The sequence below is a fragment of the Myxocyprinus asiaticus genome, chromosome 6 (assembly GCF_019703515.2).
Source record: "Myxocyprinus asiaticus isolate MX2 ecotype Aquarium Trade chromosome 6, UBuf_Myxa_2, whole genome shotgun sequence".
Classification (NCBI taxonomy): Eukaryota; Metazoa; Chordata; class Actinopteri; order Cypriniformes; family Catostomidae; genus Myxocyprinus; species Myxocyprinus asiaticus.
Genome location: NC_059349.1, coordinates 23,357,084 through 23,372,102, shown reverse-complemented (window position 1 = coordinate 23,372,102; position 15,019 = coordinate 23,357,084). Strand labels below are relative to the sequence as shown.

General features: G+C 37.6%; 1 protein-coding gene across 4 annotated transcripts; it reads right to left on the bottom strand.

Moving 5' to 3' along the window:
* Window positions 1-4: 4 nt before the first annotated feature.
* Window positions 5-10,431, bottom strand: LOC127442407 (proteoglycan 4-like). 4 transcript variants are annotated; one of them, XM_051700418.1, is made up of 14 exons: window positions 10,232-10,431; window positions 6,677-6,828; window positions 5,977-6,106; window positions 5,027-5,140; window positions 4,876-4,929; window positions 3,642-3,707; window positions 3,406-3,531; window positions 3,004-3,201; window positions 1,800-1,886; window positions 1,531-1,670; window positions 1,023-1,179; window positions 826-933; window positions 522-650; window positions 5-151 (listed from the first exon to the last, which is right to left on the bottom strand). In XM_051700418.1, the coding sequence occupies exons 3-14, from the start codon at window positions 6,047-6,049 to the stop codon at window positions 45-47; spliced, it is 1,359 nt and encodes a 452-aa protein (XP_051556378.1). In that variant the 5' UTR covers window positions 6,050-6,106; window positions 6,677-6,828; window positions 10,232-10,431; the 3' UTR covers window positions 5-44. The 4 variants fall into 4 exon arrangements, with proteins under 4 accessions (XP_051556378.1, XP_051556380.1, XP_051556381.1 ...); XM_051700420.1 differs by having other exon boundaries at window positions 3,067-3,201; XM_051700421.1 differs by having other exon boundaries at window positions 3,103-3,201.
* Between the last annotated feature and the right edge of the window lie 4,588 nt (window positions 10,432-15,019).

The following is a 15,019-nucleotide window of genomic DNA, read 5'->3' as shown; positions in this document are numbered from 1 at the left end:
TTTCGCCGTGCAGATGCTGGTTTTGTTCGATTAGTGCTGGTTTTTCAGGGACAGTTGAGCCAACTTCTGATGTCATTCTGCTGGGAGGGACTGCTGGCAGGGGCCGCCAAAGTAGGCGCTTCACCACTGATCTTGATGTTAAGGACTTTAGCTGTAAATAGTGGAAAAATGTGTTATTAAATCCATGGGTTAAAATATACGGTTTAAAAAACTAAGATATAAAGTGCAGTAAAGCACTGAGATAAGAGACAATGTTGCTACATCAAACAGTAACTGACTACAGATGGGCTAACATCAGCAATACCCAGAATTGTTTAAATCTCACAAACTTCTGATGTACAAACTTAAGTCTTGGGATAGTTCACCCAAAAAACACACAAAGGGAAATGTTAGGAACTGACAGCCTTTGTCACCTTTCACTTTCATTGTATCTTTTTTCCCTACATTGAGTGAACTCCCTTTAAGTATACACAAATAGGACATACTTTTCATCTGTTATAAGATCAAATGTTGTCACTTACGCCAAGAGAAAACAAGGTAATCGAAACCGTCTGATTTCTTGGGGTTGGGCATAGACAAGGCTGAAGTCACAGGGGTAGGGAAGCCCTTCCACTTGGCGTTTATGTTGATCTCTCCTGACAACTGGATCTCTGTCAAAAGTAACATGTATTTTAAATGACACACCAAGGACAGATGTTTGGAATCTTATAATATTCAATGTATCGTTGCTATTCATAATTACATTTTAAACACTCTTTCCAATCCATTGCTAAAGACATCGGCTTCAAGGACCTCAAATAATTTGGCATTCAAAATGTACAATACCTGCTTGTCTAGCACGTTGGTTCTTGGTGTTGAATGAATTTTTAGATCTCTTTCCACTGCAAGTCGGCCCACTTCCAGGTGGATAAGAGAATTTCTGAGCTGTTCCTCCTGTTTAGAAAACACAAACTGTTAAATATTTTCATTTGGGCATTGTGTACTAACAATGCTAACAGTACATATAGGAGAAAGAAGGAAACCTTTCTTGAAGAAATAAACAGCTTCTGGTCTCTTTCTGGTGGCAGGGATAGGCAGAGCAGCAGTGATTTCCCCAGTGAGCCCACCAAAGTCTCTAGACACTGATCTGGGATATCCAAGCTCCATTACACCATTCTCAAAACTCCAGTAATCATCCCCCTTAGCAGAGAGATGGCAGATGCAAGCATCACTATCAATTTCACTCGTACTTAGGTTTAAGGGTTTATTCTAAATCCTATGTATTAATCTTTGGTATGTAACTAATTCCCCTGTGGACATGAATGTTACATCACATCATGAGGCTAGCTGAGTTAAAGGTTATTACTTTTGCTAATATTTTTCTAAACAGCCAGACTTACTAATGGTGATTAAATGGTATTGCACAGGGGGGAAGAACCACTCACATTTTAGTCAAATCTAATAAAAAATTATAATTCAATAAATTACCATTTGTGCTTTAGGATACTCTTTAATAGGTTACACTTGATTGTTCTCCGTGTTCTTGAGTACCTTGATGATGATGGTCTTGGCCTGGCAGTTGCAGCGAGTGAAGGCAGTATCAATCGGGGAAGGGATGCCCAACTCTTCAGTGATTCTACGAGTAGGACCAGCTCTTCTTGTTTTGGGATTCACCAGCCAAAAGAAATGACCTGAGATGGATATCATATCGGTTAATCTCCGATGCACAGTTTTATATATATATATATATATATATATATATATATATATATATATATATATATATCCTACTTAGTATGAACAGAACATAGAAAGTGTACCTCTGAAAACTATGATGGAGCCATTAAAGAGAGCTGCCAGTCCATCGATAGGAAGGCCGCTGCAGAGGTCAGGGGCCAAACTTGAATCTTAAAGCAGAAATGAAATTCTGAAATTGCATATTTCTAACCATATTTACTAAGCCACATTTATTAGTTCTTGCGATACAAATAAAGGGTAAATACAGGTAAAGTGGGACACTTAAAGGGATAGTTCACCCAAACATGAAAGTTCGCTCTTCATTTACTCACCCTCATGCCATCCCAGGTGTGTATGATTTTCTTCTGCAGAACACAAATGTTTTTAGAAGAGTATATCAGCTCTGTTGGTCCACAAAATGCAAGTGAATGGGGTCCAAAACTTTGAAGCTCCAAAAAGCATATAAATGCAGCTTAGACGTAATCCATAAACCTCCAGTGGTTTAATCCATGTCTTCAGAAGAAATCCAATCGGTTTTTGGTGAGAATAGACCAAAATGTAACTAAATTTTCAGCATAAATCTTGAAATCAGCAGTCTCCTTGGCGATTATGATTTCAAGCTCGATTACACTAACGATAGCACCATCTAGCATTCTGCGCATGAGTCAAGCACTAGAAAATGTAATTGAGCTTGAAATCATTATTGTGCCTAGAGACTGCAATGACAAGATCTACAGTGAAAAGTTATGTTTTTGTCTGTTCTCACCCAAAATTGATTGGATCGCTTCACAAGACATGGATTAAACCACTGGAGTCATGTGGATTACTTTTATGCAGCTTTTATGTGAATTTTGGAGCTTCAAAGTTTTGGTCACCATTCATTTAAATTGTATGGACCTACAGATCTGAGATATTCTTCTACAAATCTTAATTTGTGTTCTGCAGAATAAAAGTCATACACATCTGGGATGGCATGAGTAAATTATGAGATAATTTTCATTTTTGGGTGAGCTATCCTTTAAGCCTAATCATTGATCATTACCTTATGTGTATATTCTTTCTTAAAAACAGCATTAACTATTATGGGATGACACTGATGAAACCATTTAAAAAACGACAATGATAAATGATCAGAAGTTGTCCCACTTTACCGGTGTTCACTCTACAATATGCCATTTTAGAAATTAGTGACAATGTGCAACACTGTAAACATTTGAATTGATAATGACCACTCCGGTTCATTTTAAGGATGTGCACAAATTCGGAAGAACTATTGCAACTGCATACTTAATCCCGCGGGTTTGTTTGCTCCCGTGGCTTGGGCAATGTCTGCGAGAGTGCTAGGTCTACCTGAACCAAAGGCAGGCCCACTAGATGTCCCATCACCTTGTCCACTGATTGTGAGAGCGACCTGTACAGGGATGGTTAGGGGTTTCCCAGAGGAGGGTCCACCTGCTTGTACTGGCCCAACTGCTGGAGCAGGACCTGATTCAGGCAGAGGAAACACAGAAGAGTTGGGGCCAATGCCTTCAAGTAGAAAAAGACTCATTTTGAGAGAAAAAGCTGTCTAATAATTTGAGTATCAGTCCTAATGTAAATGTCTAATGTAAATTTGTAATAGTTGTGTCTTTCCCAATAGAAGTAAATACCCATTTTAATTAAGTGTAATGAAGCTTATTAGGGTGTTACCTGGTATGTCAGAAGGGCTCAAAGGGGCATAGAGGCCAATGTCCTGAGCGAGGGGGCCTCCAGCAAGGAGTGATGGAGCCGCAGATGGAGCCATCAAATTATATAGCCCATCCAGAGCACTGTTTCCTGAAAAAAAAAACAAAAAAAAAACAAGTACAAATAAAATAAAAACTAATAAAAGCGCTGATCATCTACTAAAATATACAAGTCTGCTGCCCCCTGCTGTCTGAACTCACCATCTCTCAGGACATCTGGGCCTTGCTGGTTTGCGAGGCATGCTGCAATACACTCCTCAGTATAGTCTAAAAAAGCAGATAAAAAGGCACTTTGAATAAAATGGTAAAATGTAATATGAAATAGGAGTGCTGGTTAGAGGCCAGAGAAAAGGTCCAGTCATCTTAACATTATCACCACTGGTACACAATGAATTTACCTATTTGTGGATTTTTTACTATGCTTTTCTGATATTGGAAAACTTAATGTCACCTTTCCTCTGAGATGGTCATGTAATATACACTAGTGATCCTCAATATTTTGTACTGTATATTATATTGGGTAAGTGGCAATCCTACACAGTAACAAAACTGTTTATTGTACAAAATTGTAAATAAATAAATAAATCATATATAACAATTCAGTAACATTATGGTTTTCAGTCAACTCGGCGGCCATCTTGGGGACACTCCCATGCAGCTATTTCCTATGGATACAAGTGGCATAAAAGTTTATCTCCTATCTACTTGAATGGGGAAAGACCGTAATCTCCAAAACGGATGGTGATCAAAGAACACTTCAAATCAGAAGTTAAACTGGACAACAATGACATAATAAATTGTTCTTCTTTAGCTCAGATCATGCTAAAAAAGCAATTTTTTCAGGCTGGTTCAGCTAATACTCATGCGTGTCCTCTAAAAGGTGATTGGCTCTTTTAATTGTAAAACAGAACTTCCCTTTCCTTTTAATCCATCATATTGGGCATTCCAATCTCTCCTATTCATTTTAATACAAGTGCTCTGTCTCAGGCTAAATAGTTTCTGCTCTTACCAAGTTATGGATGAATTTGGGACCGTGACGTCAACAAACAAAAAAATATGGTAAGGTTGTTTTTTTTTTTCGCCTTCTCCCTTTTAAAGGTCGATGAGAATATTTATTTATCCGCAATTATATGGTAGTTGGATTTTTATAACTTTCTTTTAGCATTATTTTCTTTCTCCAAACCAATCACTCTCTGACTGTCTGAAGGCTTGTTAGTGGCTTTGAGGGACTTCAGACCTGGCATATTTGTTTTGGTCTTGTGAGGGACTGAGGACAATTTTGGTTTTAAGTCTAAAGTATTGCTACTTAAAAAGAATGACATTTCCCTTAACACATATCTACCGCCAGTCAGCACTAAGGGGGTTTCCTCCAGTGTCTAAATAAATCAGAACCATACAACAATTAGGAGAGGATTAAATGTACATTAAATAATACCTGTTGGTTTGGTTATCTTTGAGCTTCTCGGATCTTGTAAGTTGGAGAACGCATCTGGGGAAAAAATATCAAAACTGAAATATAGATATTTGACCAATATGATACAAGTAGTTTCCTATTGGATAAAAAAAAAAAAAAGCTCTTGGCATACCACACTGTGCATGGTAGTCAGGGCAGCAGGCGTTGTAGAGGACACAGTCTGAATCACAGTCACAATGTCTCCCACGCCTGAACGGCTCGGCACACCGTCCCCTGCATGAGCCACCTGCCATTTACACACACCATTACCTTTTACACATCATCACAACTGATTCATATAGTTATTATAAAAAATATTTCTTTATAAAAAGTTTTAATATATATATATATATTTTTTTTATTCATTTGTTTATATGAGTTGAACCAGATAATGAAGGGAAAGCAGCCAACAAGCATTCCAGGTGGCACTGGGAACTGAAAAGTGGCACTGAGAAAGTGATTACTTTGAAGAAGCTAAAATATATTAGATAGTTTTGATTTGTTCAACATTTTGTGTCACTGAATAATTCCCATACTTCCATTTGTGTTACTTAAAGGTGCACTCAGTAATGTTTTAAATTTGTCATCTTGGACTTACACTGACACCTAGCGGCTTGGATGCAGCATCACTTAAAATCAGCAGTTTTCAGTTTCAGATGCCATTGTAGAAATGTAGTATTCACAGTCAGCCATGATTACTTTAATCAGTGAGTAAAAGTGTCAAATAACAGGACTATAGTATAGTATATATAGCAAGTAGTATTCGGCTGGTCATGTGATTCTGACCCTCTCCATGTAGAATAAAACAGCTTTTATAAGGTTACAGATATGACTGGAGTCTTCATTTTAATATAAGTGGTCGTGATTTCCTCCATATATTGCAAAATCACAATCTGTCTTTAGGAGTTAAACTTTTTTAATGAGGAAAAAATTATTGAGTGCACCTTTAATCTCTGTAACAGACCTGTTATTGGACAGGTGAATGACTCGCCACATCTGCAGCTACCTGCACAAAACTTTCTGCATTTAGCATTCAAGCAGACCTCACCAGATAGATCCATAAATGATCAATAAATGACTCACCTTGAGCAGCACATAATGGCAGGAGAATGCAGGCCAATGTCAGGAGAGATGAAATCAGAGTTGATCCAGTCATGGTAACCCAGATATCACAATGGATCAGTGCACAATGATATGAACACCTGTGCTTATGCTTAAGAAAATAAATGACCATTTTTATTTAACTGAAAACAATAATAATAAAAAAAAAAGTTTGGAAAAACAAACTAAACTAAAACACATTCCCTTTACCCTAAAACAAACTAAAATCAAAATGACCACAAATGAGTGTAAGTTTTTGTTTTTGATACACAGTATATTATAACATTTGAAACCTTTAAAACTCATCTTTAGTAAACATTAAAATACCACAAGATTACAATAACACTGGACGGCTCTGAGAAATTTAAAAGCATTAAACATTTCTGAATGAGTTAATGCATTAACTTTGGCAGCCCTTAAATTTTAAAACTGAAATAAAAACTAAATATAATGAAAAACGAAACTGGAACTAGCAGTCTGGTGAAAACTAACGAAAACTAAACTAATTTGAAAGGACAAATTACATTTTTTTTTTAATAAAAACTGGAAATAAAAACTAAATAAAAATGTCAATAATCCTGGCTTCAGAAAGATATGACATGATCACAAAACACTGAAGCTTTTATTTTTGAAATGCAATAATTAATAATTAAATGATCTAAATATACAGAGAAGGACTTACCAAACAGAACTCACGTTGTTCAGTCCTTCGATACTTTGTCTCTTTTATATCATATGACAGCTGGATTTCTGCTGTTGGACTGAAACTTGTTTAATTAACCACCGTAGCCCAATTAAAAGCATGATGATGTAAAGACTGGAGGATCTCACCTCCTACACACACCAGACAACACCAGCAATGTGTCAGAACCACAACATTTGTTCACATTGCTGACAGAGTCAGTGACCCCTGTTAATTGTCCACAGTAAAATCTCTGTGGGTCTCAATGTTCCTTATAAATCAGAGATGGGATTTTTTTTTTTTTTTTTTACATTTATTTATTTATTTTTTATTATGGTCATTAAAGTTTGTGTCCAGTGGATCTTAGTACATTTCATAAATGCGGTCAGCTCATTGGTCAAAATTAACCTTTTTAATACAATTCAAAACATCTAGTAGCAGAGGTCCTGGATTTTTTCAAGACTTTATTTTGTTGCCACAGATGGTGTTTGACCTTTCTGAGTCTGTTCACAGTTTATTGATGGTTATTAAATGGAAATTTCCACCAAAATGACTAATCAAAATGAACCAAAGCAACACAATTCTAGAACATTTTATCACAACATGATTTCATTGTGTTCTATCCATTTAAATGTGTAAAATGGAAGTTTACTTAATCCATTTGAATTGGGACTACATTAATTATTTTTGTGGTGCTAATGTAGCTTTGATGAAACTGGGCAGGGGACTTCCATTTCCCAGCATGCTTTGCATGGGACGGGATAGGGTGAACACATGTTGAAATAAAGGCTGTGTCTCGTTTGGAAGGCGGCATCCTCCGGACGTTGCATTTGTCGGCCGCATACGTCATCGAGGCTGTCTCATTTCAGAAAAGCGAGTAGGACACTTCGAATGCAGTCTTCAAATGCAACCTTCTTTCACGGAATTCGGAGGATGCATGAGGTGTATCCTTCGTGGGCACTCACAACCCACAATTCTCTGCTTCAACGGAAATGCCTAAAAAAAATATGATGTTCAAATGCAAGGAATGTTAATTCCCAAGTTGAAGTACCTCAGTAGATGCAGAGTATATAATATGTATAATTATATTAATATATAATTAAAATTAAGTATTAGACTAAAAGTACACCTGTAAAATCTATTTTCTTTTCTCTTTACATCATTATAACTCTCCTAAAATGTACCTCATACATTCCTTTCCAGAGGGACTTTGTTCCCTTCTCACTCAAAGCGCTCACGCTTGTTAAAGAGTGGCGTGTTGTCATAGCAACCATGTTACGTTCCGGTTCCGTTTGTCCTTCAAAGGCTGTTTCGTTCAAACGAAGCTTGTTTAAAGAAGGACACTCAGTATACTGCAGCCTTCAAAGGACGTGTCCTACCTAGCACGCAGCCTTCGAAAGGAGACACAACCTAAGTGTTATGTTATGCATTTTTTGAGCAAGATGAGAAAAGGAAGAAATTTGTTAAAGTTTAATGTTCTGTTATATTGGTATTTAAAAAGAGTGTCTGTTATGCTGGAGTTTTGGGGGTTACCATTGTGGTGAAGAATGGCGCTTGTGCTTGCGTTGAGGATGGACGTATACTTTCAAGTGATCTTTAATTCAACTGCTGCTCGTCTCTTTAAGCAGTTGCTGTTAAATTGACAGTGCAACAGTTTCCCTGACTTAATACTTGTTCACCTGGCATGTACTAATGATTAATAAAAGAAAGTATTTGATAAGCCTTAGTACAGGGGTATTCAACCATTTTCAAGCCAAGGACCCCTTGGTGGGTAGAGAGAAATGGAGCCGGACCCCCGTTAAATATTGTATAAAATTGAGCATTGTGTTTTATGCCTATAAAAATGTGGATGGTAGGCTACCATATTATTGTATGTATACTTCATGATGTTTACATTGGAAAGCCATTGAAATAATCATTAAATGCTGCCTTGCTGAAAAGACCAGCTAAAACCAGCATAAGCTGGTTGGCTGGTTATAGCTGGTCGCCCAGCCTGGTCATAGCTGGTTGGGCTTGTTTTAAAGGGGTTTTGCACCCTTTTTTAGCTGGTCAGGCTGTTCATGCTGATCTTAGTCAGGGTGGTCTTAGCTGGTCAGGATGGTCTAAGCTGGCCTCCCAGCCTGACCAGCTAAAAAGTGTTCAAACCCCCTCTGAAACCAGCTAACTGAACAGCTGGGCTGGGCGACCAGCTAAAACCAGCCAACCAGCTTAAGTTGGTTTTAGCTGGTCTTTTCAGCAGAGATGTACAGCAGGGGTCTGCAACATTTTTGACATGAAGTGACATTTTTAAATTCCCCTGTAAATCCCTGTGCCAAACCTCCTCCAAAAAGAATGAAAAGGACAGACAGATAGATAGACAGACAGACCTTGTCCATGCAGAATAAAACAACTTTTATAAGGTTACTAAAATGGAGCTTCAACTTATGTGAGTGATAGATTTTAATACATATATTTTAAAATTACTGTTGATTTCAATGAGTAAAAATATGTAATGAGGAAAACAATAACTGAGAGCACCTGGAATTATGTTGATTTGAGAGTCACCGTCTTGTGTGTGTGGAACGTTAAGGACCGTGTATGCCAGCTTGATAATCTCAGCGTTAACTATGTATTTACACCAGGCAAGTACGCTATTGTTCTGAAAGCAGACTGTCATCTGCTCAACCGCACAGCGCGACCAACGCAAAGCAGACGCGTTTACTCACGCGACCCTCCACTGCAGCACTGATGAACCTGATGTGTGTCGCGCTTTGAGCGGCTCGTGATTAGCGGTGGGCGCGTGAAGGGTTTGTCCGGGCTGCGCGCTTCGACCGGTTGCAGCAGCTATACGTAAGTTACAGCTTAGCCTAGTTGTGGCGTAAATGGGCACTAAGTCACAATTTACGCACTACAAAATATTTGAGCGTTGCACCATTAAACTTAGGAAGGACGTAACCCTACATATAAACTAAATATTTATGGAAGCCTCCAACCAGGAGTAACTGATGGAATAAAGAAGCAGCCTGATATTTAATCACATCAATGAGCTCATGTTTTGGTTGACAGGCTTCAGTCCTTTCGACATAAATGATGATGTTGGCAATGACACTCGTTTACATTAACGGGAGAAAACATTATGTAAAAAACGTACTTCTTCAGCATGAAACCGATCTAACGGTGCACTTTCCTGTGTACGCCGCCCGGTGTCAAGTTTCAACATATACTAAATATACAGTGAATAAATGTCTATTTTTCCAGCCTGTTGTATTAGTATTTATTTATTTATTGCCCCTTATTCATTTAGATAGTTATTGAATATTGTTATTTACATAGGCTAAATATACCATTAATGAAATCTTGTTTTATTACGTATTGCATTTCAATGGGGATATAATTTATTACAGCTGACGGTTACGTGAGCAAACAAGGTTTGAACGTCAACTGTAATAAGATCTAACTGAAATACACTGCTTTTTAATACTTCTGTGTACAAATTTGAAGGCTGCTTATTGGATCAATACAAGAAAACGTCATATTATGTTACAGAGAGCTTACGACCTACTAGTTAAGTCTTACCTTAAGAACAGGTGGTGCAACCAAATTAAGCACTGACTTAGTTACAAACTAACTAGTAGTTACTAAGCCCTTAGTGTGAACTTTATGTCTCAACTTAAGTAAGGACTTATGCACAGCTGGTGCAACCCTACCCTGATGACTAGTGCTGTTTAGTTACACTTTAATATTTGGCTTGCTGCTGCAAAGGACTTCAACGGCTGTCTCGTTTGGAAGGATGCGTCCTACGGAAGCCGCATTTGTCAGCTGCATACGTCATCGAGGCTGTCTCGTTTAAAAAAAGCGAGTAGGACACTTCGAATGCAGCCTTCGAATGTGACCTTCTTTCATGGGAATTCGGAGGATGCATGAGGTGTATCTTTCGTGGGCACTCACAACCCACAATTCTTTGCTTCAACGCAAATGTCTAAAAAAATACACACACACACACACACACACACACACACACACACACACACACACACATATCTACATATCTACACTATATATATATATATATATATATATATATATATATATATATAAAATATATGATTTTCAAACGCAAGTAATGTTAATTCCCAAGTTGAAGTACCTCAGTAGATGGGTGCAGAATATATCATATGTATAATTATATTAATATATAATTAAAATAAAGTATTAGACTAAAAGTACACCTGTAAAATCTATTTTCTTTTCTCTTTACATCATTATAACTCTCCTAAAATGTACCTCATACATTCCTTTCCAGAGGGACTTTGTTCCCTTTTCACTCAAAGCGCTTGCGCTTGTTAAAAAGTGGCGTGCTGTCATAGCAACCGTGTTACCGGTTCCGTTTGTCCTTTGAAGGCCGTTTCGTTTAAACGAGGCTTGTTTAAAGGAGGACACTCGGTATACTGTAGCCTTCAAAGGACGTGTCCTACCTAGCACGCAGCCTTCGAAACGAGACACAGCTAATATGTCGATAATTCATACTCCTGTCTCTTGCTGTGGCTCGCTCACATGCGAGTAATTATTACAAATGCCATCAATGGTGGATCAAACAATAATTTGTGGACCCCTGTTGAAGACCCTTGCCTTAGTACATTGTGTTTGATGAACCTAATAAAGTTGAGTTAAACTACTATACAGAGGTTGGTAGTAATGCACTACATTTACTCTGTCACATTTACTTGAGTAACTTTTTGGGGAAAAATTACTTTTATGAATATGTATAATTGTGTGTACTTTTTACTCTTAATCAAGTACATTTCTAATGAAAAAAAAAGTACTTTTACTTCATTACAATGGGCAACGTTCCTGTCATTACATTAATGGTTTTAATTTAATGAGTGTTATTAAATGCGTAATTTATTGAGAGTTTTTGAGTGGGACAACAGAACTTTACAGCGGCGCTCTGTCACCCGAGTCGAGCTCATCCCTCCTGAGTCCTGCAACAAGCGCTCAAAACAAACACTTTCTTTCGACAAGCAGTGCCTTCATTTTACACCAAGACAAGCGGATATTTCAAGATTAAAATAAAAAGACTCTTTCTGAGTTCCGTGGAAAAAATAAAGTAATGTGTTTATGTGATTGTCAAGTTGTAAACTTAAGTAAACTTTCCTGTACAGTTTGAATGCAATGTGAGAATGGTGGAGTAATGACCTATTAATACCCAAATCAAACAAAATCCAACAGTCTAGCCAGTAAACCTGTATTGTGCTACAGTATGTAACAAATGCTTTAGCTTTTCTCTTGGTTATAAGATTTTATTTATTTTTACTTTTTCACCATAAAATTGCCCTGTCCTGTGAACAAAAGTAAGTGAGAGGGAAACCATCCTCTTTGTGGGAAGTCGTTTTTTTTCTTAAGTAATGTCTTTCAGATGTAAAAGTAGTTCGCCACACCTCAAAACATACTGCTGTAATTATTTCAAACCTCCGCTGTGGTCATGCGCTTCAAAAAGTAAACATTGCCTCAGGGACACCCACTATTCAGACACTTCCATAACAATCCAAGTCAATAGATTTCTGTTCAGACATCTTTTTAACAGTCTGAGAACAAAATATTTTAGAAAAACAAGAAACACCTTAAAACCTCAGAGACGGATCATGTTCTCACTGGGTTTTAGTTTATTATTTGGTGAGAGAGGATTTAATTGACAAGTGGGACCCACTCCATTTGGAGTATCTCACATCACAATACTACACTGTAAAAAATGGTAACCGGCAATTGTTTCCACCTGATCTAACCCTTAAAACTGTTCTTGTTAGTGTAACCTCATTTATTAAAATATATTAAGTTTGTTCAAAAATATCAAGCCAGTTAATTTAGATGAAGCACCACATGAAGAAATTTTATTTTTATGTTATTTTTTATTTTTATTTTTTTCAGTGTACATTCAGGCAAGGATCTGGTCACATTTTTAGTTGTCACATGTGTTTTATATGTTGTAATGTAATAGAAACAATTAATTTTTTATGTCAGATAATCTTTGTATGTTACCTTTTACAAATCTTCTGCTTAATATTTGTTTTACTTTGTAAATTTAGCTGAAAAGCTTATAATAGGCTGTTTAATGGCAGGTTCCACTGTGACAACTTACCTCATATGCGCCCTGCTGCTTGTATTGTTTCCTAGTAACAATATCTAAACATCCTTTAAACAAGAAAAATGTACTTGAGCAGAAAAATTGTACAAGATATTAAGCCTTGTTTTCAGAGGATAATTTGATCTAACAAAATTGTGTGATGTTTATGCTTAAAACAGGAAGCATAAAAAATGTGCCGATGGGGTAAGAAAAATATATAAATTTGCTGAAATGTTTACACAGGCTTCATTTCAATACATTATCTCTGAAAACAAGGCTTGCTGTAATATATAAATTAATAATAATTATGCTTTTTTAAATCAAAAGTTGTATATGTTAACATTAGTTAATGCAATATGAACTAACAATGAACAATTGTATTTTTATTAACTTAAGATGAATAAATTCTGTAAAAAAATACACTGATCAGCCACAACACTTAAACAACTGACAGGTGAAGTGAATAACATTGATTATATCGTTACAATGGCACCTGTCAAGGGGTGGGATATATTAGGAAGCAAGTGAACAGTCAGTTCTTGAATTTCATGTGTTGGAAGCAGGAAAAATGGACATGCGTAAGGATCTGAGCGACTTTGACAAGGGCCAAATTGTGATGGCTAGATGACTAAGTCAGTGCATCTCCAAAATAGCATGTCTTGTGGGGTGTTCTCTGTATGCTGTGGTTAGTACCTACCAAAAGTGGTCCAAGGAAGGACAACCGGTGAACCAGCGACAGGGTCATGGGCACCCAAGGCTCACTGATGTGCGTGGGGAGCGAAGGCTAGCCTGTCTGGTCTGATCCCACAGAAGAGCTACTGTAGCACAAATTGCTGAAAAACTTAAATGCTGGCCATGATAGAAAGGTGTCAGAACACACAGTGCATTGCAGCTTGCTGCGTATAGGGCTGAGTAACCACAGACCGGTCAGAGTGCCCATGCTGACCCTGTCCACCGACAAAGCACCTACAACCCCAATTCTGAAAAAGTTGGGACAGTATGAAAAATGCTAATAAAAACAAAAAGGAGTGATTTGTAAATTATGTTCACTCTGCTATATTGAAAGCACTACAACTAAACATTATATTATGTAATTCCTTGTGAATTTCATTGTTTTTTTGAAAATGTACAGTAATTTCAAATCAGATGATTGCAACACGCTCAAAAAACATTGGTACAGTCGAGTGTTTACCACTGTGAAACATCACCATTTGTTCTAATAATACTTATTAAACATTTGGGCACTGAAGACACAAGTTTAAGTTTAGAAAGTGGAACTTTCCCCCAGTCATCCATTATGTAGGTCTTTAGCTGCACAATTGTACATGGTCTTTGTTGCCGTATGGTGTGCTTCATAATGCACCACACATTCTCAATTGGAGACAGGTCAGAACTACAGACAGGCCAGTCTAGCACCCACACTCTCTGCTTACACAGCCATGCACTACAAATCCGGGCAGTATGTGGTTTGAAGTTGCCCTGCTGGAAAATGCAGGGACTTCCCTGGAAAAGATGGTGCTGGATGGCAGTATATGTTGCTCCAAAATTTGTGCACATCTGTCTGCATTCATGGTGTTCTCACAGATGTGTGAGTTACCCGTGCCATGGGCACTGACACACCCCTGGCCCATACAGACACTGGCTTTTGGACCTGACGTTGATAACAGCTTGGATGGTCCTTTTCCTCTTTGGCCCAGATAACACAAAGACCAAAAAACACGGTTCCACTGTTCTACTTTCCATCTAAGATGAGACCGAGCCCAGAGGAGTCGGCAGCGCTTCTGGACAGTATTGATGTAGGGCTTCTGCTTTGCATAGTAAAGTCTTAAAGGAATAGTTCACTCAAAAATGAAAATCTGCTGATCATGTACTCACCCTCAGGCCATCCAACATGTAACAAGTTTGTATCCAAGTTTTTTCTTCATCAAAACAGAATTTAAGATTTTTAGGATTTCATTTCAGGCCTCCTCCTCTAAACAATGCAAGTGAATGTACTCCATTTTGTGACGGTCCAAAATGCATATTTAGGGTGCATCAAAATAATCCACACGACTCCTGTCGACAAATAAAGTTCTTCTGAATGCAAATGATTGATTATTTTGAGAAAAAAAAAACAATACTTATATAATTTTTAACTACAAATGTTCGCTTCTGTACATCTCTGTGACGCGCACTCATGAGAGGGATGACGTAAGCTCGTTGGAAAGGTCACGCATCACGTGGAGGAGGAGTCAGGAAGCGTG

Excerpts from the sequence above, each read along its gene's own strand:
- LOC127442407 (XM_051700418.1), bottom strand. The coding sequence starts at position 6,049 with ATGACTGGATCAACTCTGATTTCATCTCTCCTGACATTGGCCTGCATT. Across the intron at positions 3,708-4,875 it reads AAAGATAACCAAACCAACAG|ACTATACTGAGGAGTGTATT; the intron begins GTATTATTTAAT and ends CTGCTTTTTTAG. Across the intron at positions 1,887-3,003 it reads AAACAAACCCGCGGGATTAA|ATTCAAGTTTGGCCCCTGAC; the intron begins GTATGCAGTTGC and ends TTCTGCTTTAAG.